Raw genomic sequence first — 21499 nt, forward strand, 5'->3', positions numbered from 1 at the left:
AGGAACTGAGGGAAGAAGGGAGGGAGGGAAGAAGGGAGGGAGGGTTGGAGGGAAGGGGGGAGGAAGGGAGGGTTGGAGGGAAGGAGGCAGGGACGAAGGGAAGGAGGGAGGGACGGAGAGAAGAAAGGAGGGAACGAGGATGGTAACAAACAAACAAGTAAATGGACACACGAGTAAATACACAAATAAATAAACAAAATAGACCAAATAAATACAAAACTGGACGGGAAGGTTTTTCCGTAATTGTTATGTCTACTAACCCACTCCCACTCCCATCCCGAGGATTCTTCGTCATCGCGGCCCCTCGGGCTGAAGTTCCTCCCGATGGCGCCATATTTAGGAGGGGGGGGGAGAGGGGGGAAGGGGGAGGACAGGGAAGAGGGGGTCGTGTGCCGGCTTGATCTGAGTCAGGGAGCTCTCCCTCCTCCAGGTGCGCCGCAGCACTGTCCTTGGGAGGACGAAGAAGAGGAGGAAGAGGAGGAGGAGGAGGAGGAGGAGGAGGAGGGGTGGGTTGGGAGAGATGGGGAGTTAGGAGGGTGGGATGGGGAGAAAGAGGGGGAGGAGAAGGAAGGGGGAGGAGGAAAACGGAGAAGGAAGAGGGGGAGAGAAGAAAAAGGAGAAGAAAGGAAGAAGAGGAGGTGGAGTAGGGGGAAGAGGATGAGGAAGAAAAGAAGATGAGGTTGAGGGGAAGAGAAATAATGTGAAGAAAAAGGCGAGGGGGAGGAGGAATAAGAGGAGGGCGAAGGGGAGGATGAGGAAGAGGAGGTGAAGGATGAGGAAGAGGAGGTGAAGGATAAGGAAGAGGGGGTGAAGGATGAGGAAGAGGAGGTGAAGGATGAGGAAGAGGAGGTGAAGGATAAGGAATAGAAGAAGAAAGAAGACAAAGAGGAGGAAGAGGAGGGGGAATAGGAGTAGGAGAAAGAAGGGGAAGAGAAGGGGGAAGAGGTGAAGGTTAAGGGATAGGAGGAGGAAGAGGAGGAGAAGGGAAATAGGAGGAAGGGAGAGAGAGGAGGAGGAAGAGGGGGAGGAGGAAGAGGGGAGGGGGAAAAAGGAGAAAAGAAGAGGAGAGGAAAAAGGATAAGAGGTGAAAAGAGGAGGAAGAGAAGGGGAGGTGGAAGAAGAGGAGGAGGAGAAGGAAGAAGAGGAGGAGGAGGGGAGGAAGAGAAGGGGAGGTGGAAGAGGAGGAGGAGGAGGAGAAGGAAGAGGAGGGGAGGAGGAAGAAGAGGAGATTAGGAGGAGGAGAAGGAAGAGGAGGAGGTGAGGAGGAAAAAGAGGAGGAGGTGAGGAGGAAGAAGAGGAGGAGATCAGGAGGAGGAGAAAGAAGATGAGGAGATTTGGAGGAGGGGAGGAGGAGGAAAGATAGCGAAAAGTGCCGGCCGATGAGGGAAAAAGTTAGGAGGAGAGGCTGAAGTTCGGGAAACGTTTCTTTGTATTTAAGGGCACAGATAAATACTTGGATGAGAGAGAGAGAGATAGAGTGAGTGAGTGAGTGAGTGAGAGAGAGAGAGAGAGAGAGAGAGAGGAGAGAGAGAGAGAGAGAGGAGAGGAGAGAGAGGGAGGGGGAGGGAGAGAGAGAGGAGAGAGAGGAGAGAGAGAGGAGAGGAGAGAGAGGAGAGGAGAGAGAGGGAGGGGGAGGGAGAGAGAGGGAGGGGGAGGGAGAGAGAGGGAGGGGGAGGGAGAGAGAGGGAGGGGGAGGGAGAGAGAGAGAGGAGAGAGATAGAGAGAGAAGAGAGAGAGAGAGAGAGGAGAGAGATAGAGAGAGAAGAGAGAGAGAGAGGGGAGGAGAGAGCAAGATAAAGATCAGGAGAGATCACGAGAAAGGGAGAGAGAGCAAGAGAGAAATAGCAAAAAGAGAGAGGGAGCAAGAGAGAGAGAGATCAAGAGATCACGAGAGAGAAGGCAAGGAAGCGAGAGCAAGAGAAAGAACAAGAGGGAAAGAGAGAGAGAGAGAGAGAGAGAGAGAGAGAGAGAGAGTGAATGTAGGTGTCGAGTGGACAGGAGGGCACACCCAAACAACTAAACAACTGGACCGGTCAAGAACAGACAAGAACAAGAACAAGAACAAGAACAAGAGAGAGAGGGAGAGAGAGAGATAGAAAAGGGGGGCATATTGCAGTTACGGTTCAATACATATTGCGTCTGTGGTAGAGAGAAAGAGAGAGAGAGAAAGGGGACATCATGGCTGATTTTCATCCAATGTTTCAGTGATTTTCTTGCATCATTTGCTCTCTCCACCTCTCTCTCTCTTCCTCTCTCCCTCTCCCATGGCCAGTCGCGGCCGTTCTCGTGAAGGGTGTGAGCGCGCGCACGTGTGCATTTTCCATATTTTCGTTCCCTTCAAACGTCGGAGACCTTTTCTTCGTGTTTTAGACGGAAACCGAGATCTAACGTTTGCTCCTCTTGTTCTGCAGGGGGGGGGGGTCTACCTGCAAGAGGACCTATTGAGAAAAGACGACCCTGGGAGCGGAGGAGGGGGGTAGGGGGTCGAATAATACACCCACCCATCCATCCATCACATCGATTGCTGCGACGCTGATGGCAACAAAGAAAGAAAAGGCGCGGTGCAGGAAGCAGAGAAGAGAGGAAAGAGAGAGGAAAGAAGAGAGGAAAGAGGGAGAAAAGAGAGGAGAGAGGAAAGAGAGGAAAGAGAGAAAAGAGAGGAGAGAGAGAGATCCAGACACCCTTGAGGACAACAGGCGCGTGTCGTGTCTGTTGTCCGGCTAAGGCAAGAAAGCGAAGCGAAGCGAAGACAGCCGAGGCGAGGCACTTAAGACTTGTCTCTTCCTGATTCTGCGTTTTTTTTTTTTTAGAATTCCTCAGTTCTTGCTTCTGGAATTCTCGCCAGCATCTATTTTCCCTCCAATCTCCGATTAATCGGCGGTTACCGCCTACCTCCATCACTCTTTCCGCCGTAAAAATCACTATGGCAAACTATTTCTTTTTCTCAACAATTTACAAAGAATATCATCTCATATCAGATTTCTTCCCGAAAACTGCGGTCCGCAAATCTACTCCAAAAATCGGAGGAAAAACAGACCAGTGTGATGACGCTGGACCAAGGCACCAGACCAGAACGACGCAAGCAACTTGGGACGACAGTGATTTGTCGTCACACGGAAGTACTGGACGTCTACAAGGCAAGACTGGCGAAAGTTGGTGTACAGTATCAAAGCTTCAAGCATACGTTAAATATAGGTTAATAATAATAATAATAATAATAATAATAAATGACAATAATAATAATAATAGAATAAATAAAACGATGTTGCCCTGACTAACATGCGCGTGTATACACACGGGTGTTATGGATTACTATTTGCATGCATCGTTTTCTCTCTCTCTCATTCACACAACTAAGCCAAAGTTCTACTGTAGATCCTAAAACTGGGTAAGAACTACGAAAATAAAAAAATGGGGATAAATGCAAACAGAAAATTAGATACTAAAGACCGCAAAAGCAAGCGGAGAGAGAGACGCGCATGATCAGCAAGAATAATAAATAATATGAGACTTTTATTTTCAGACACAACACAAACGAGAAATCTTACGAGGCTACTGATAATTCCGCATTGGAGAGTGACTGGAGCCTGTTGTGGCAGCATACACATACACACACAATTATTAACTAAATTCAGTTTAGTCCTAAAATTAGCTCAAATTGTACATTGTAAGTGTATCACTGCGTCACTGTTAACTCAATAACCCGATTATTATCAATATTATTATAATTGTTGTTACCACACGCACGCATATACTGTACACATGCATGAACAAGTGGAACAACTAAGAAGGCCAAGATGAAACAATCATGGTAATTAGAATATAGAGGAGATATAGCCTAAGTTGGAACCATACATGGGTTTGAAGCTATGATAATTAAAAAGAGACGGGACCTACTGTACACATGCATGAACAAGTGGAACAACTAAGAAGGCCAAGATGAAACAATCATGATAATTAGAATATAGAGGAGATATAGCCTAAGTTAGAACCATACATGAATTTGAAGCTATGATAATTAGAGAGAGACGGGACCCTACGAACGTTATTCTTTTCCTGTATACAATGCTACAATTAAGTAAACACACATACATACACACACAAACACACGCACACGTCATACTTCGTAGAAGTAAGTAGACGACGTCATTAGAACAGACACAAACAATGACGTCATCAGTTCAGACGCAAACGATGACGTTTTCAATTCAGACTCAAATGATGACGTCACTGGACAGCAAGAACAGTGAAAGTACACACAGAAGAAAAAGATACATCTCTTAGTATGGATCGTGAGATAACGTGGCAAGAAAATGGAACAAAACAATTGGGTCTTGTAGAATATCAAGAAACTATCTTACGCGCAAATGTGACTTTTGAAATGGACTGAATAAAGAGACAAGACAGATATGAATTTAAAGTAAAATTTGATCCATCAGGACGCGGGACTCCGTGAAGGTAGTTTCTCTGTTGTAGGTGTAATTGGATAAATACACGTCTCCAAATACAAAGACCTTCCCCAGGAATTGAAAAAAAAGGAAAGAAAAGAAAAAATAAAGAAAAAGAAAAACGAAAGAAAAAAGAAAAAGAAAAACGAAAGAAAAAAGAAAAACAACGAAAGAAAAAGGAAAGAATAAAGAAAAAATAAAAAGGACAGAAGGAAGCAAAAAAGAAACAAAGAAAAAATACATGCAAAAATAAATAAATAAATAAAACAAGAAAAAAAGGCAAAGATGAAGGGCAGTAGAAATGCATATTGAGGAAGAAGGCCACGACAGGTGGAAGCAATTGACTGGTCAGTCATAAATATCGAGGCGGCGGCAGCGGCCAGCAGACGACCTCCCACAGGTAGTGCTTATCCGCGGCGGTCGGCGGGCCTTGGGACACTTCGGGGATGGGTGGTGGGGGGGGGGAGGCTGAGGACGACGGAAATAGCACACCGGGGAGACGTGGGCGAAGAGGAGGAAGAGGAAGAAGAAGAAGAAGAAAAAAAAAAAAAAAAAAAAAAAAAAGAGGAAAAATATGAAGAAGAGAGCCATTGGAAGGCAAAGAAGCCATTACTCTTTCAAACCACAGGTGTGGAGCTCAAGGAGAGGGAGAAGAAACTATATACTTCATATGTATAAAATAAACAAACAAATCAATGTAAACGAAAATAAAAACAATACAAAAATAAGAATAATATATAAAATAAACATAATAAAACGAAACTATAATAACAATAACAATAATAATAAACCAATAAAATAATAAAACCAAAATAATAAATAGATAAACACAAACAAAATAAAAACAAACAAAGCCTATCCCTCCCATGCGGGCACATACGAGCGAGCGAACGAAAAAAATAAAATAATATAAAATCATTTACATATAAAAGTAAACAAATGGAGGTTTAGGTAAACGTAAACACAAGCCCACACGTGCGATCAAGCGCAGCTTGCTGGTGTGGTGGGTAGCGTCTTGACCTCTCACGCGGTAGGTCAAAGATCGCGCCCCCCATTCAAGGCGCGGAAGCTTCACTCACATTGTAAGCCGTTACTGTCCCCTTTGACCAAGGGGATAGTGTGTGTGTGTGTGTGTGTGTGTGTGTGTGTGTGTGTGTGTGTGTGTGTGTGTGTGTACAGTCACAACATTACCCATTGATCGGTCTATATATGAGCTCTGAGACGGCGCAGCGCTGAAGTATTTTCAGTATCGCTGGGCTGCGAGTCGTTACTCCAACTCTCGTGGGCGGGGAGTTGAGTGTGTGTGTGCGTGTAAGGTCACATCATTACCCATAGATCGGTCATATGCAAGCCCTGAGCTCTCTTCTGGGAGGGTAATAATTGCCGATCACGAGTCCAACACGTGATCCATGACCATGGTGAATCACAAACACACAAACACATAGAATGCTGGATATATGGAATAACTTAGATGAAAAAACTGTGTGCAAATATTATTCACGATTTTAAGAATAAACTTGATGCTGAAAGATATAAAGACGGGTCATCACGAGCATAGGTCCCTTCCCATATAATACAACTAGGTAAATACACACACAGTAAAGAGATACATATTACCAATGCATAAGACGACCCTCCTTATAGTGCCTAGAGATTGTATCCATCTGGCCTAAGTCAACAGACCTCCCTATCAACCCTGAAAGCCTCGCGTCACCTTTAAGGATTTTATTCTGACTGACACTTGACGATTCTATCCAGGTAAAAACTCAGAAGCGCCTGGAAACCTAATGAAAATATTTCCTGAAGATGGATGGATACCTGTGGCGTTCGAGCTTCTGCCGGGGGGCGCCCGTCAGGTAAGCCGCGGCGGCGGCCTTCAGCCCCGGCCTCGGTTCGAAACCCACGCGTCTCCCTCCCACGCGAGTGTTTTGGGGACGGACGCGACGCCACGCGGGCGGGGCAAGCGTCCTCAGCCAACTCACCGTGGTTTGGATGATGATGATATGGTTTAACGTCACTAATTTTCCCCTATCGGGAAGTCAGAACAGTGCCCTTTACGGAAGACTTTGTAGCGTGGAATTTAATGAACCATGCCCTTGGTCCAATTTCGCCGGTGACAGGGTTCGAATTACCATCCCCTCGACCTTAAGTAACGACGCCCTAGCCCATTCGGCCAGCGAGGTTTCAACCGTGGTCATAGTATCCCCCCTCCCCCCCCACAAAAAAAAAGTCACCACCAGAACTTCCCCATCATATCAATGCTTCTTTACTCACAATCGTCAGGCTCTTCCATTCCATCACAATAACGCACCTCTCCAATTGTTACTTTCTTCTGAATTCAGTAACTTAATGCATACTTTCCTTAGGAGTCCATGCAGCATCGAAATTATCTTTTCTTTAATATCTCACCCGTTTTTGTCAAAACCCAATCAGTATACCCTTTCTTTCCTAACAATGGAAGATTTTGGAATTCTTTTCTCCAAGAAACTATTTCAGTGCCGACTTGAACTTGTGCAAACCATTATTTTAAAGACAAACCCCTTCACGAGTACATCCTACCTGGGTAGGGGATGACCATGTTCATAATAAAAACAAGCCTGCCAACCCACAGACAAGACTAATGATTATTACAGATTCAAGTCACATCCCTATGGATTTGACATAATCAACACACAGATTTAACCAATTTTATGTGGAACACAAGTGGGAGGCAGATTGCACCCAAGAGCTGAGCAAATGTTACATGGACTGTTAGCATGTAAGAAGTGTGTTTGTATGTTCTCGTAAACTGCAATAGTGTTTATCTTTCCTTCACTTTGACCTATTGATTTGGGCACTCTTGAGGCATGACCCCACTTAGGTATGGTAACATCACCCAGGGTCGAATGCACTTGACTCTGAATGGATATGTCCTTCATTCTATTTCTTTTTTGAGTGGTCCTCTGAGGGCTTTCTATTTTATCTTATCTTTCCTTTTTTTTTCTTTATGCTACTCTTTAAAATAGTTTAAAAATAAAACAAAAATGCATACACACATATACCAAAGTGCCTTTTCCCCCTTATAAGTGGAGTGGCTGATTTAAAGCGTATAGCCACCTTTCCCAACACTCATCCATATATACATTTGTTATCTCTTCCGTCTTAATTCTTTGTGGATGAAAGGTCATCTGTATCCCCTGCTCACTGCTTGGGCCAGAGGCAATACAGTAAGTCATAAAAAAAATTGTTGTATAAAAACTTAAATTTTGAGAGTCTAACATTTTGTGGTGTAACATGCAGCATGGCCAGATATTCCTATTGAATTTAGATTCACTTCATGCAAATTCACGTACATACATACATGCATATACCAAAAGGCCTTTCCCCTTTATAAGGGAGGTGGCCAGACTAGACATGTACCTACCCTTCACCTATCCTACACCCATCCAATACCCATTCATTTTTCTGAAGCAATGCAGTAAGACAGAGCACCTCCACAGCAAGGCCCGAAATCCAATGCTGGTCTACCCTCATCATTTAATTACATGTTGACCCCACTCCCCACTTGTTCCCTCACGAGTAAAACAGAGAAGACAAGCTATGTAATAGCTTTCCATAATGCATTTCTTGCAAATATGGAGGGATTGGTGTACTATATTGCTACCCAATTGTATTTCATCCAATTTTTCTCCTATACACAAATGCCTTTCCTTTTAATAATTTTATTTGGGATGCGGTCACATTTTGCACTAAATTTTCGGTTTTTACTTTGCCATATCACTAATGTCACCCACTTTGGGATCACTTACATTAATTTTGTCTTTTGTCAAAATTTCCTGTTGTCTTTTCTGCTTTTGTTTTTATCTTGGTGTTTTGCAATTTTGTCTTTATTTTTCAGCAATACAATAACTTTGTTGGACTAACTTCGGTGATATGTGATGTGGATCAGTAGGCAAGGAGGACACTGTTAAATCTTCTCATACTCCCTTAAACATGTGGAGGGATCAACTCTAAACCCAAACAAATGCTAATTCTATGTTCATGAGTCATATCTTATCACTGAGTAGCAATTCTGTGGCTAATCAATCAATCAATCAATTAATCAATTTGTCACCCCACAGTTCCCAGGTAACTATCAACAGCCACTGGATTGGTCCATAAGCCACTCAAAGAAGAAACACTTGAGTTGTTTCCTGAATACAGTAAGGATGGGGCAGTATATGATGAAGTGTTCAATATCTTCTGTGTGATATTTGAATTTGAAGCAGCTGGTTTCCTTGGCCAGACCTATTCTGTGTTGGCATAATTTCAGTGCTGGACAGTGACCTGAACAATCATGCTAGTGTGGGTCTTACTTCTGTTATGATGGATTTTTCTGTGGAGGGGTCTTGTGGAGTTTGGTGCTCATCTTCAGATGTTTGTTTTGCGATCTGAATATGAATGTGGTATGGGTGGGTTCTGTGATGTAGGTGGTAGGTTGTTGTAGACATCCGAGTAGTATGCTGCTGGTATAGTTATTTGTTTCATTCAATTATTAGTGCCTGTGTAATGTAATGAGATGGGCAAGTAGGGTTGAGGGCTTTCAATTAGAACTGTGTACCTATTATTTTCATATGTTTTTTGGAGGATTTTGCTTTCTATAAGCAGATGTTCTCTGGGGTGGTTTTGGTGCATCCTATTATAACTTTTAATAATTCATTTTGTATAGTTTGTAGGGTGTGAATTACTGATTGTTGGGGACCATGATGCAGAAGTATAGTCAGGTGTGGTTCATAAAATCTGTTTGTGGGCGGTGATTACCCTCCTGCTGGTCAAATCCCATGCCTGTTACTGATTTTAGTATGTTTATTTTCATGTTGATTTTCACTGTCATGTCTTTGATGGATGTGTAGGCTGAAGATCATTCGAGTATAAAAAATGAGGCTTTGAAAAAAAAAAAAAAAAAAAAATCACTGAGGCCCAGATGCCAAAGTCTATGAGTGAAGTGCTGCTCTATGGGGAGAATTTTAGTTTTGAAGTGCTTATGTTCCATTGGTGTTGTTTTAGCAAAATGACTATTGATACAAGTCCTGTGATAGTCCTGCTTATAGGTAAAACAGAGCATGAGTCTAGTAGCAAATCTTCAGAATCTAAGAAAACGGATAAGGTAATTATGATGGATGATTAGCAATAAGCTTATCTAGAGACTTTGTAGTCAAGCCAATTGTTAAGTGACTCTGGGATAAAGATCAGAAATTGGGATTTAACAATTTCCTCCTTGCACACCAAACTCTTCACCGAGTGATTTGTGGGTTAAAGTGGTGACCATGGCCACTTCCCAGGAGACATACGTCTCCTGCAAGTAAGAACTGGGGCAATGGATTGACTTACTGACACAAACCCACATCACATAGTTTATCAGATCTTGTCTAATACTTTATTTCCACCTTACTCATCACATAATCAATCTCTTTCTCTGCATCTCAGTTCTGACATAATGCATACTTTCTTCATGCTATTTCTAAAATGTCACACTACTGTTGTCAGTGTGATCTACTTGAATACACTACATAGTGCATTTAACCCCAAAGATTGATATTTTGCCAAGATTTTATCCTGGTTAGTGCCAGACACTTAAATAGCTGAGGCATACCTCCCTAAAGAACGATGATATGATCTAACATCACAAATTCCCCCCCTATCGGAAGGCTAGGATGGTGCCTCTCACAGAGGACTTTGTAGCGTGAAATTTAACGAACCATGCCCTTGGTTCATCTTCGACGGTGGCAGGATTCAAACCGCCATCCCCTTGACTTTTGCCGCAAAGGGTCTGAATAACTGAACTGCTCTTTAGTCCAGGATTACTTCTGGATAGAGAATCATCTGGCAGTGGTCAGTGCAAAATCTTCACAAAGGTACTACAGTAGTATGGGGGTTAAAATGCACACAAGTTATAAAACATGTACTCACCTTCCTAGAGGGGTGACGAGGCTCTTCCGTAGTTGATTTTCCAGGCAACTTGCCTCTTTGAAGACTGTGGGGGATAAAAAAGAAGACAACTCCTGAATAATACACTTATTCTGAATGTTCTGTATGGTTTATGAGTAAAATATGATGTGAATATGATGTAATAATATGGAAAATATTATATACATAATCATTACTAGAGACAAAAACAGGAAACTTCAATGTTGGCAAAATGTCATTTGTACAAGAATCTATCTATATATCAAAAGCTTTTTCCCCCTTATATGGAATGCAATCCATATCTTGCATGCAATGAATGAAGAATATATACATACCATTGCCATTACAACAGTAAAATGTCTGCTTGCACTTTATTTTATTATTTATTTATTTATTTTTATAAACTAATGTTAGTACCCCAAAATTAGGATATCCTGGAAGACCAGCAGTAATTGGAAATCAATTTAACCAAAGGTGGAGCGAACAGGAAAAAGGGAATAACAGACATTAACATAAAGGTGTCATGTCTTCACCTGCAAATGACAATCAACTGTACATACTGAGACAAGGAATTCAATCCTATCATAACTAACAAATACAAGTGAAAAGGGAAATAACATGCATTCATGACTTAGCCAAGACCATTTTTGGTCCTTGCACTGAGGAATAAAATAAAAAATAAAGAATGTCAAACATTATACTTGCTATGTCATTGAGGGACCAACGGTATGTACCTGCTATTGGTGGTCCTGAGATGAAAAATGGTAACTGCTATTTTCCTGCTTCCCATTTTCAAAACCTATCAACACCCATACCTGCATCTGGAGGACCAAAGACTGATACATAATCTCCAGACTGGGCTCAAAATCTCTCTTTACACGAGACTGTACGAGTTTTCTCCTTCCATGATTCAAAACAATGTGACCTTTAGAATGTTCTACACTCCAAGAAAGCACTTGTATGCAAGCTTGACCCTATATATGGTGATTTTCTAGCAAGCAAATGCATGTGCATTAGATTTCAGTTAAGCAAGAGTGCTTGCATATGCGCATATCAGTGTGCCTAAATTTAAACAAGTACTTGCAAGGTCTGCAGATGAACCTTTGGATGATAATGCACTCACTTCTTTGGTGAGAGACTTGAGGTAAAATCCCAGGAGTAGACACAAAAATGGATGCATATAGTGTGACTTCATATATATGTATGTTTGCACCCTGTTCCATTCACCTGCTGTCTTATTCAGACTAAACATACATAAACACACAAAGACATACATACACACTTTAGCATGACAAAAACTGTGTGGGAAAATTGTGGAAGTATGCTGGGTAAAATATCTTGAAGAGATGAACATTTTGATGGATAATCAGTTTGTCTTCAATTCCAAAGGTCACATGTCAAACCTTTTAAGCTTTTACAATGGTGATTGAGGTGCTGCACAAGCGAGAGGGCTGGCAGGACTGTGTGCACCTAGACACAGAGAAGCCTTCTGACAAAGTACCTTACAATCATGAATGGAAACTGGAACACGAAGGAGGACTAAGAAGTAAATTTCTTGAATGGATGAATGGTTTCCTAAAGAGCAGATCCATGAGGACAGTAGTAAAAGATAAGACTTCAGGATGAAAGATAATGACTTACAAGAGTCCACAATGGTCAGCAATAGCTCCTATAATGTTCCTTATCTATGTAAATAACAAGTTGGAAGATATGAGCTATACTATCATGTTGGCAAATGATGCAGAGATCAGGAGAGGAGTGAGAGACAAGAACTTTAGGTTGTTTGAAAAAGAAATAATCCAAAGAGCAATGAGAAAGATGGCCCCAACACTTTCAAATCTGACATATGAACAAAGATTGTCTAAACTGGAATTACCAACCCTGAAAGAAAGAAGAGAAAGAGGTGATCTGTTGGCCATTTATAGAATTATGAAAGGCATGGAAATCCTTGATAGAGAAGACTTATTAAATTGGGGTAGAACAAAAACAAGGGGACATGAAAAGAAACTCAAAAAGGACAGTTATAGAAGAGATTTGAAAAAAGCTTTCCACACAGAGTGGTGGATGTCTGGAACAAATTGGACAAGACAATAGTGTGTGCAAACACCGTACAAGAATTTAAAAACAAACTAGATATTGCGTGATACAAAGATGGGTCACTACAAGAGGGCTTTGTAGCGTGGAATTTAATGAACCATGCCCTTGGTTCAACTTTGCTGGTGGCAGGATTTGAACCGCCCTCACCTCAATCTTCGCCGCAAGTAACGACGCCCTAATCCGCTCAACTAGGTAAATAAGTACACACTCCAAGACCTTTTCCCCATTATATGAGGGGTAGCCGAGTCAAAGTACACATTCACCTGTCACCTGTTCCACACCCAACCAAACTCTCTTCTCATCCTTCTATCTTGGCATTACTAAGAGTGCAACCCTGTGGTCTGACACTTACTCCCTTATGCTTAAACAAAAATCTGAGATCTGAAACCACACATCACAAATAACAACTAAATTTCATCTAAGCATAAGGTCTCCACCTGACATGGTGTATGGTTATAGGTCCAGCCAATAATTTTCTGGATTCCTAGATATTGTTACTGCTACAGTTGCAAAGCTACAAAATTGAACAGTTAGTACTGCAATGAAATATCTCTCAGAGAAAAAAAAAAAAAAAGAAAAAAAAATAATACAAAGAATTATAAGGCCAAATCTTTTTCTGGTAAGTTAGATTTCAAAGTTTTCTTCAAGAAAAATACTTCAGCAACCCATAGACAAAAGCCCCACAGAAAAACATCTGACACGAACCACACTGGACACCATCCAGCATTAAGACAGTACCACCACAGAATAGGCCTGACTGTGGTTTCAAAGTGCCCCAGATGCAACCAACATACAGAGGACATAGAAGACTTCGTACTACAATGCCCCCACACTAACAATCCCTAGACAACAACTCAAAATACCTTCTGCATGACTTACGATCCTGCCTGAAGGCAGTTGCTGGGTATCTGAATACTGCAGGTCTTCAGCAAGAGACTCGAGACATTGGATTGATTGATTGACAGATTGATAAGTTTGCACAATAAACACTCTTTGTCTACCCACCATTCATCCCAGTGTACAACACTGAAAAGTGGTGGAGTTAATGGCCTATGCTCTGCCTCTCATTCCACTATCAGTCACATTCAGCTGATGGGGGAAATGAGGTGGAGCCTATGTACCAAATTACCCAAAAGCCCTTCACCAGTGACAACTTCACATGCTAATACTCTGCACTGGGCCACAGTTTACTTACACTCTTCTGAAGCGAGGAACTCTTCATCAGAGAGATCATCGTGTAGCTCAAGTAATTCATCGACATCAGACTCCGCTGCAAAGATTGTCAGGAGGCACGTAAGCAACACACCATGCAAGCTCAAGCATGAAGGACCAGCATTATGCATAAAGTATCAACATGGAAAATAAATCAACATAGAAACAAAGAAGCTCCAATACTATCTACTTAGCGTCATCCATTACTTTACAACATCGTAGATTCTGAAATTACAAACACAAGACAATATAATAGTTATCTGTGGAATGGGATCCAGCCTGTATGGAATCTGAATCCATTTCAAGCCAAGATTCCTTCTTCAGATGAGCATCATTGCCTAGTGTTTCCTTCATTGCTTTTATTCCAGGTTGATACTAACTGCATTCACAAACATAACAAGGAGGGAGTAATATTCAAAGAAGAATTTTTAAATGAACATCACCACAGAATATTTTTTTTGTGTTGCCACAAATCAAGACAGAATATACTGTCAAAGCAACAAAGCATAGAAAAATGAGCATTCCATCAATATTCTACTCTACATTCAATCAACCTCTTCAGAATGATGGTAAACTTTATATATTTCATTCTGGCTAAAATTGGATGATTTCTACTCTGCTGAGAGAGGGGGTTTCTTCTCAATATGAGCATTCAAACTCATGGTATCTATTCATGGACAATAACAATAACTGCTGCCTCGGATTTCTATCTATATCTACACACCAAAGGCTTCTTTCCCCTAATAAGAGAGGTAGCCAAGTCAATGATATGCACCCACTTCCACCCATTCCACTCCCATCCACCACCCTCGTTTCCTTCTTGTCTTAGTTCCTTGTGGATCAAGGGTCATCCCTGTCTCTTGGCCACTGCCTGGCTCAGAAGCAATGTCTTGAGTTTCACCAATTGAAAATCCATAGTCCAATAGTTACTGGCAGTCCATGGGATTTCCTAAAGATTTCTCTCGGAAGAAACTTACAACTACTCTCTGTGATATACCCTTGTAAGACAATTTCCATGTCAGTAACTGAAAGAAGTAGGAGTGGGAGCAGCTGTTAGTTTCAAGCTGTGTGTGTAAAAAGATGCAAGAAATACAGTTGAAGTTGATAGAGAGATCTTGGACACATTCCAAAATCCAAATATCAGTATCTCTCTGGAGGAGGAGGAGGAGGAGGAGGAAGAGGAAGAAGTAGTAGTCTGCATTGTATTTGTGGGGGACGGTTTCTTTGTCAGTGGGTAAGTAGTAGGAGGAGAGAAGACGTCACCAGTTATCAGCTCTCCTTATGTTAAACATGAAAGGAAAAAAAAGAGAAGAAATAGATGGAGACAGATCTTGAGCTCCGTCTGAAGGACGAGTGTCAGCTCCTCGGGGCTGCACCTCCAAACGGAGATGAGAAAGTTGACATGGTTTGAAAATTTGCAGGAGGGAGATGTATCAGATGTACTTCTCACAGGATCACCTTGAGCGGATACTTGTCACCAGTCCCTGGTATGAGGTATCGGCTGTCTAATTGTCTCATGCTGACACCAGTCCCCACGGTCTCTCTGAGCAAGCTTCCAGGCAGCCACCCTTCCCACTCCAACTCTTGACAGGTTTGATTAATTGTAAGTGACTTTATAAAGTAGTCTGTGCACGAAAGAGGATATTGGCCTGCTACTCAAGTGATTTTTTTTTACCTCATAAAATGTTTCGTGTTTACGTATATATTTTACTAGAGCTCACAAATCTGATAAACATAGTATGCTGTGTCAAGTCTGAAACAAATCTAGGAGGGTATAAAGTGCTGTCACTGGGTATTCATAGATGTTTTGCCCTTCTAAATATATCTCTGTCCCATCCTGTCCTTGGTTCTTATTAGTGGACCTGTCTTCAGCCTAGAGTCAACCCACAGCAGAACAGTCTCATATTAGCCAGAAAAATACATATAAAGTACATCTCATACTATGCTGAAAGAGTTATGAGGATCTAATCTGAAGGCACATTACTTACAAAAAAGATATTATTTCACTCTTTATTAGTGTGTTGAAATATCACAGTTAATGACAACACTAAGAGCAAAATAAAAGTAAAAGAATGATGATGCTTCTAAACCTTTAAATGATGCAATTTCATCATAACAGAACTGTAGGTAATCAAAAACCACATCAAAACATCTACGAAGAATAACTAAAACTCAATTGTGGGCATTCCTGAGACAAAATCTAAATATTATCTTCATTTGGTTAAATTCCTTACATATTTTGTTTTAATTTCGGATGATTTATTCAGGTAATGGTTTAAAAGATTAATGCTGAATAGGGCACCGATCAATTGAGAAATTTGTAAACACTTCACTATACTTAAGAAACTGACACCTACAAATGAAGACCATATGACTAAAAACCACCATTCATGCGGGTACAGAATATAAACAAGATAAATTAAGAAAAAATACATGGCCTTCAGCACAGTAATACATGTCACTATTGTACAATGAGGTAGTCTTCAGAGAACATCGATACCTTACCTAAGCAACATATCACTTTGTCACCATAATATGGTATACTTTACTAACCCACTTCGACAAGTCTGGCCTGCATGATGTGGGATCCTTACAATCATGTGCATTTACAACCTGCATCTATCATTAAATCGTGCTTGACACTTTAGCAGTGCCAATTAAGAATGAAAACTACACAGGTCGTCATAAAAAGGGTTCAACTGAATTTGAAACTAAATGCAAATGATGCAGAGCAAATTACTACCAGTACAAAATCTGAATACTAACTGCTAACATTCATCTAATGAAGGAGGGAGTAACTCCAATATACTGAAAATTTGAGAAAAACCCATGCTGCTATTGACTGTCCTTTTGTGAAAAATATACGACTAAATGAAGTACCTACACACCCCTGTAGTCGATTATGGGGGCGAGAGAGTTTCCGAGAAGAGATATGTTTGGGATAAGAGCCCTAAGCGAACAAGACTCACATTGAGAAGCACACTTGAGATCGGAAGGAGTCAAGCCCATGGCAACCTCAGGTCCAGCCTCACTATGGTTGACATCAGCCTCTAGCATGAGATCGGATCGGGAACCCACCATGATCCCTGAATCCTCATCCATACTCGGGGTATCCTGACGACAAAATAACATGGCTTGCTTGTACAAAGTTTGAACAAACACACAAAAAAGTAAATCCAGTTACAAATATTTTTGGGGGAGAGAATTGTTTCTACAAAAACTACATCCTCATGTATTTTACATTTTTCTAAGGCAATGGTGGTATTGTCACCATTGACTAATGATGTGAAATGATCCTTTTTCTCTCATTGTAATTCATTTCAAAACAGAAATTCTCAAAACACTAACCACTCTTTCTTCCATTCCCGGGACTTCCTCTCTCTTTAAAGTTCTCCGTGGCTTGAAAGGATCGATATCAGAGTCATTTCCGCCATTACCCAACTGACGGTGTTTTGTGGGTGGCGTTCTTATGAGAGCCGATTTACTTTGGAATGGATTGACATTTTCATCGAAATGAAGGGACGAGCGGTTATTCTCACTGTCAGCCATGCTTGAAGTTAAACTGTTATTTGTTACAACACTTTCATTAGAGTCATGTAGTCCAGAATCAAAGGAACAGTTCATTAGTTCTTCTGCCAATCGACTTGCTTCGTTTCCGAGCAATTCGGCAAATTCTGAACTATCTAACCTTCCAATTTTATTGACCGATGGCACTTTCAGAATACTACTTTCTGTTGGACTCTCATCACTGTGGCCATCTTCACTTACTGGAGATTTGACTTCTTGACTTTGTTTTCTTACTACTTCGGGTAAACTTGGTTTCAAATCACCGACAGAATCCTTAGATTCCTGAGCTTCCTCCTTATCAATCACATTTGTCTCCTTACACTCAGTAACGGAAGCCTTCACTTGTTTATCTGACTGTGGGTAATCAGTTACATCAACACCGTCAGTACTGTCCTTTATCACTTTATGTTCACTCACATCTGAAACTGACTTGTTCTTTTCTTTCACCTCACTATCAGGTTGAACTTTATCATCAATACTTGATCTAGATTTGAAGGGATCAAAGTTAGGGTCATCTAAGAAATCAAGATTGTATCCTTTGCTTGGTTTTACCGGAACTTCCTCTTCTTGCTCTGACGAACGAGTATCTGGGACTTCGTTAACAGAACTTTCTGGTTCCTTATTTAAATTTGATTCGGCAGACTGTAACTTCTCTTTTGGAACTTCTACAGGACCTTGTGATGCTTTGCTTATATCCTTCTTAACATCTATGGGAGGTTCTTCCAATTCTTTTGTTGGCCTCACCAAATCAGGTACATTTCCAGCATCAGGACAAGAGTTCTCTTTATCTTCTGGCTGTTTCTTCAAATCTACATTTCTTGCACTTACAAGTGTCTGATTTGAATCCTTGGAGGATTCTACAGGAGTATCAAAGCCCTTCTTTGGTTGGGTCTTTTTAGGAGTGACAATCCTCGCCTTTGACTTGAACTCCTTTAACTCGTCTGCTGACAAGATGCAGCCGTCTTTTGGCGGAGAGTTTGAAACTGCTGACCTGGTTTGGAAAGGATTAAAACTGTCAATATCATCTAAAAAGTCAAGGTTGTATCCCTTAGATGGTGGCAAAGGTAGATCCTCTTCTTGCTTTTCTTCAGGGAGTTTTTCACCCTCACCATCAATACAGTTATTGTTGGTTTCTATAACTTTCTTAACTTGTTTCTTGATGGGTCTTCTGGGTCTTGTTGGTCTTCTTTCTCCAAGTTTTGGGGGTGGTTTATTTGGCTTATTGTTATCAACTTCTATCTCAAATACACCCTTTTCAATGGGAATGGCATTCTCTGAAAGACTGTTTTGGGTGGGTAGCTCACAACTTTCTGCCTTCTGTCCTTCCTTCTTTGGAAGATCTTCCTTTAGCTGCTGATCTGAAGAAGAAACTTTATTATCTTCCTTTGGGGAGTCTTCCAACTGCTTCTCACCTACAACCTTTAAGTCTTTCTCTGGACCACCAGTTGTATCAGGCTTTTCAGCGCTGGAATCAGGAACAGTTCCTGGTTTTGTAGCCTTGCTCCCTTTCTTTTTGATGGCTGGTTTCAACGGAGGAAGTTTGACCCCTGGCTGTGGACTGGGTGGTGGTGAATTTCTGATGGCAGTTTTTGTTACAAATGGATTGAAATTTGAGTCGTCGATCTGGTCAAGGAAACTAAGATCATATCCTTTGGATGGAGCGATTAAAACTTCTTCATTCGGCACATCTGTTACAGGAATATCAGTTTTGTCTGGGCAAGATTTTGATTCAGCAGGTTCTTTGGTTTCTGTTATTTGTTCACACTCGTTAAGTACTGTCTCTTTCAAATTACTTTGATTATTACGATCTACAGAGGGCAATGAATCCGACACTGCAGATTCGACTTTTGATTCTTCCGTCTGTGGGACAGGATCTGTGGGAGGAATTGGGGTCTGACCACTGGTACTATCACTGGCACTTCTACGTTCTGCAGGATTTTCAGGTACACTAACACTCTCTGAACGAGCTAATTCACTAACATCTCTAGATCCATTTTCAGATTTCACAACATCTATCAATTCTGAAGGTTGAGTTTCTGCACTATTTTGTTGTAATGATTCAACGGGAGCAACTGTTTCTTTGCTTTCCTCTACAGGTTTCTCTTCTGATTCAAGATGTTTCTGTACTGTTTCTGTTTCAGTGTTCTCTGTAATATGTTCACTTATTACAGCTTGATCACTAAGAGTTTGTTCAGCTTCTTCGAACACTTCCTTTGGTTCCTTTGAAGCGTCTTCAGGTGCTGCTGTTGTTTCTTCCTGTGTCTTGAATTCTGTGTTTAATGTTTCATTTGGTTGAGATGGTGGCTCATCTAGTGGTATGTCTGTTTCAGGCGCACTCTCGTACTCCGAATCTGAAACAGAGGACGATAACTTTCCATGAAAGCAACACTTCCACAACGACATTCTAAAACTTCCTTTAGTTAAAAGTGTACCAATAATAACAAGACATAAATTAATTATTCCTCAAAGTAGCACAGTCAGTAGTATACAAACTCGACAATAACATCTCATAAAAAAACAGTGATTACATTGTTGCCTATACATCATTGTTTGAGAACAATAAGTCAACCTAGTACTCCTAGACAGATAGTGCTATAAACAAATGGAACAATAAACAGTTTATCAAGATAACCAATCATGGTTACCAGTGACAGATAACTGAGATAAGAACTGTTTCGTTCCTTGGTTTGATAAAAACAAATGAGTCATTGAATTGCACCATAAAAAAATAAAATAAAAATAAAAATAACTTTATCAATTCAAGGCAAGACATGCAAGTATCCATTGCTTACTTAAATGCTATTCAGTAAATACATAATAAACTGCTTCAACAATATGCACTGATGCTACACAAGGTTTTATATGTCCCATATCAGCCTGATGTGAAGCACCAAGCCATACTTGCCTTGACCATACAGATAAGCTGATAAGGGTATAAATCAGTCATATTTAGCCATTTATAATACTGTTTAAGAAAATACAGATAATCATTCTCATGGTTAAAGCTTTGAAAGAGGTTAGTGGAAGCCAAGCTAAACATAATCATTACAATCTGGTTAGTGACGGAGTAATTTCACAAAACCGTTAACTCACTCCCCTCCTGTAGGGTTTAGGGCTGACCATACCTTCCCTGTGTATTGTGACAGGTGTTCTGAATGCTTTCAAACTATTCAAATCTTCGTCCAAATATACTGATATTTCAACTCCAAATGATAAAACGATACTTGCAACAAACACAGGAAATTAGAAACAGGCTGAAGTGTTGATGATATATCCATCATTACAATTCATTACTCTAGTTTTGCACAACTTGCTGAATAGTTGATTTACAACTATTTAATCCCATTCAATGCCAGTTCTTCATTGTATTGAACCAGATTTACAACCATTTGACCTAGAATGCCACTCCTTCATCTAAAATAATTTTTTCATGTTAATCAATTTCAATTAAGCTAGAATGAAGAGATTTTGAGGCAGAATATGTATGATCAGTCAAATAGTATATTGTATGTACCACTGCATCAGTTAAAAAATTATCTAAGTAAATATGATGCTGTGGGCTTCCTGTGAACATCATGTGGACACAAGAAATCACAAAGCAGGGTCTTGCTGAAAATCAACCACAGGATTCTTGTTGAGAAAGTTTAGTTAAAAAAGAAGAAAAAAAAAAAATCAACATACACGTTTAATGGGGTTTACTAAACAACCGTGTTACTATTAAAACAAAATTTCAGAATTCTTTTTCAATTAATGTACCATTTCTCAAAAAGGAAAGATGCAAACAGAAATCCTCACATCTCTTTCTCCTCTCACTTATCCCTTTCACTCCGTCCTGCCCAAGAGTAAACAACTATGGCACCACATTACTTCCTCAATGCAGTCCATATGTGAAACAGGTCACCCTTTTAATCTGTACACACTTCTTTGATTCACTCTGTCATCCATGCATATTTCTGTGTACTCAACATCCTTACAGTTTCACTCCATCCATCTACCTCATCCTTGATCTTCCTCTTAAGTTCCCTCAATCCCCTTCTACTTTCCACACTCTGGTAGCTTTATGTCATTACACCCAGTGAACTGTGGGATGTGCCACAATCCTATCTATCTATACAGTACTACCTCTCATTAATGGACTAAAAGGGGGGGTAACGGTGTCCGTTGATGTGACTAATCCGTTGATTTGGAGTGGTTTTTGGGTGGTTTAGTGATTGCACAGCACTAAACAACAGCACCAAAAGCACAGCGAA

At 40.8% G+C, this 21499-nt stretch overlaps 1 protein-coding gene across 18 annotated transcripts in view; it reads right to left on the reverse strand.

Annotated features, from left to right (window-relative positions):
• Positions 1-21499, reverse strand: part of LOC143040296 (uncharacterized) — a 273272-nt gene that overhangs the window by 83206 nt on the left and 168567 nt on the right. For 16 of the 18 annotated variants that reach the window (XM_076211157.1, XM_076211153.1, XM_076211155.1 and 13 more), the window contains 4 exons: positions 17031-19600; positions 16652-16796; positions 13666-13740; positions 10377-10440 (listed from right to left, as the gene is read on the reverse strand). In XM_076211157.1, the coding sequence (XP_076067272.1) occupies positions 10377-10440; positions 13666-13740; positions 16652-16796; positions 17031-19600 (2854 nt within the window). The remainder of the gene's footprint in view (positions 1-10376; positions 10441-13665; positions 13741-16651; positions 16797-17030; positions 19601-21499) is intronic. The other 2 variants (XM_076211166.1, XM_076211152.1) reach the window with 1 other exon arrangement.

This window comes from Oratosquilla oratoria, chromosome 28 (assembly GCF_046742065.1).
Source record: "Oratosquilla oratoria isolate Oo_2021 chromosome 28, ASM4674206v1, whole genome shotgun sequence".
In the NCBI taxonomy this organism is placed as follows: Eukaryota; Metazoa; Arthropoda; class Malacostraca; order Stomatopoda; family Squillidae; genus Oratosquilla; species Oratosquilla oratoria.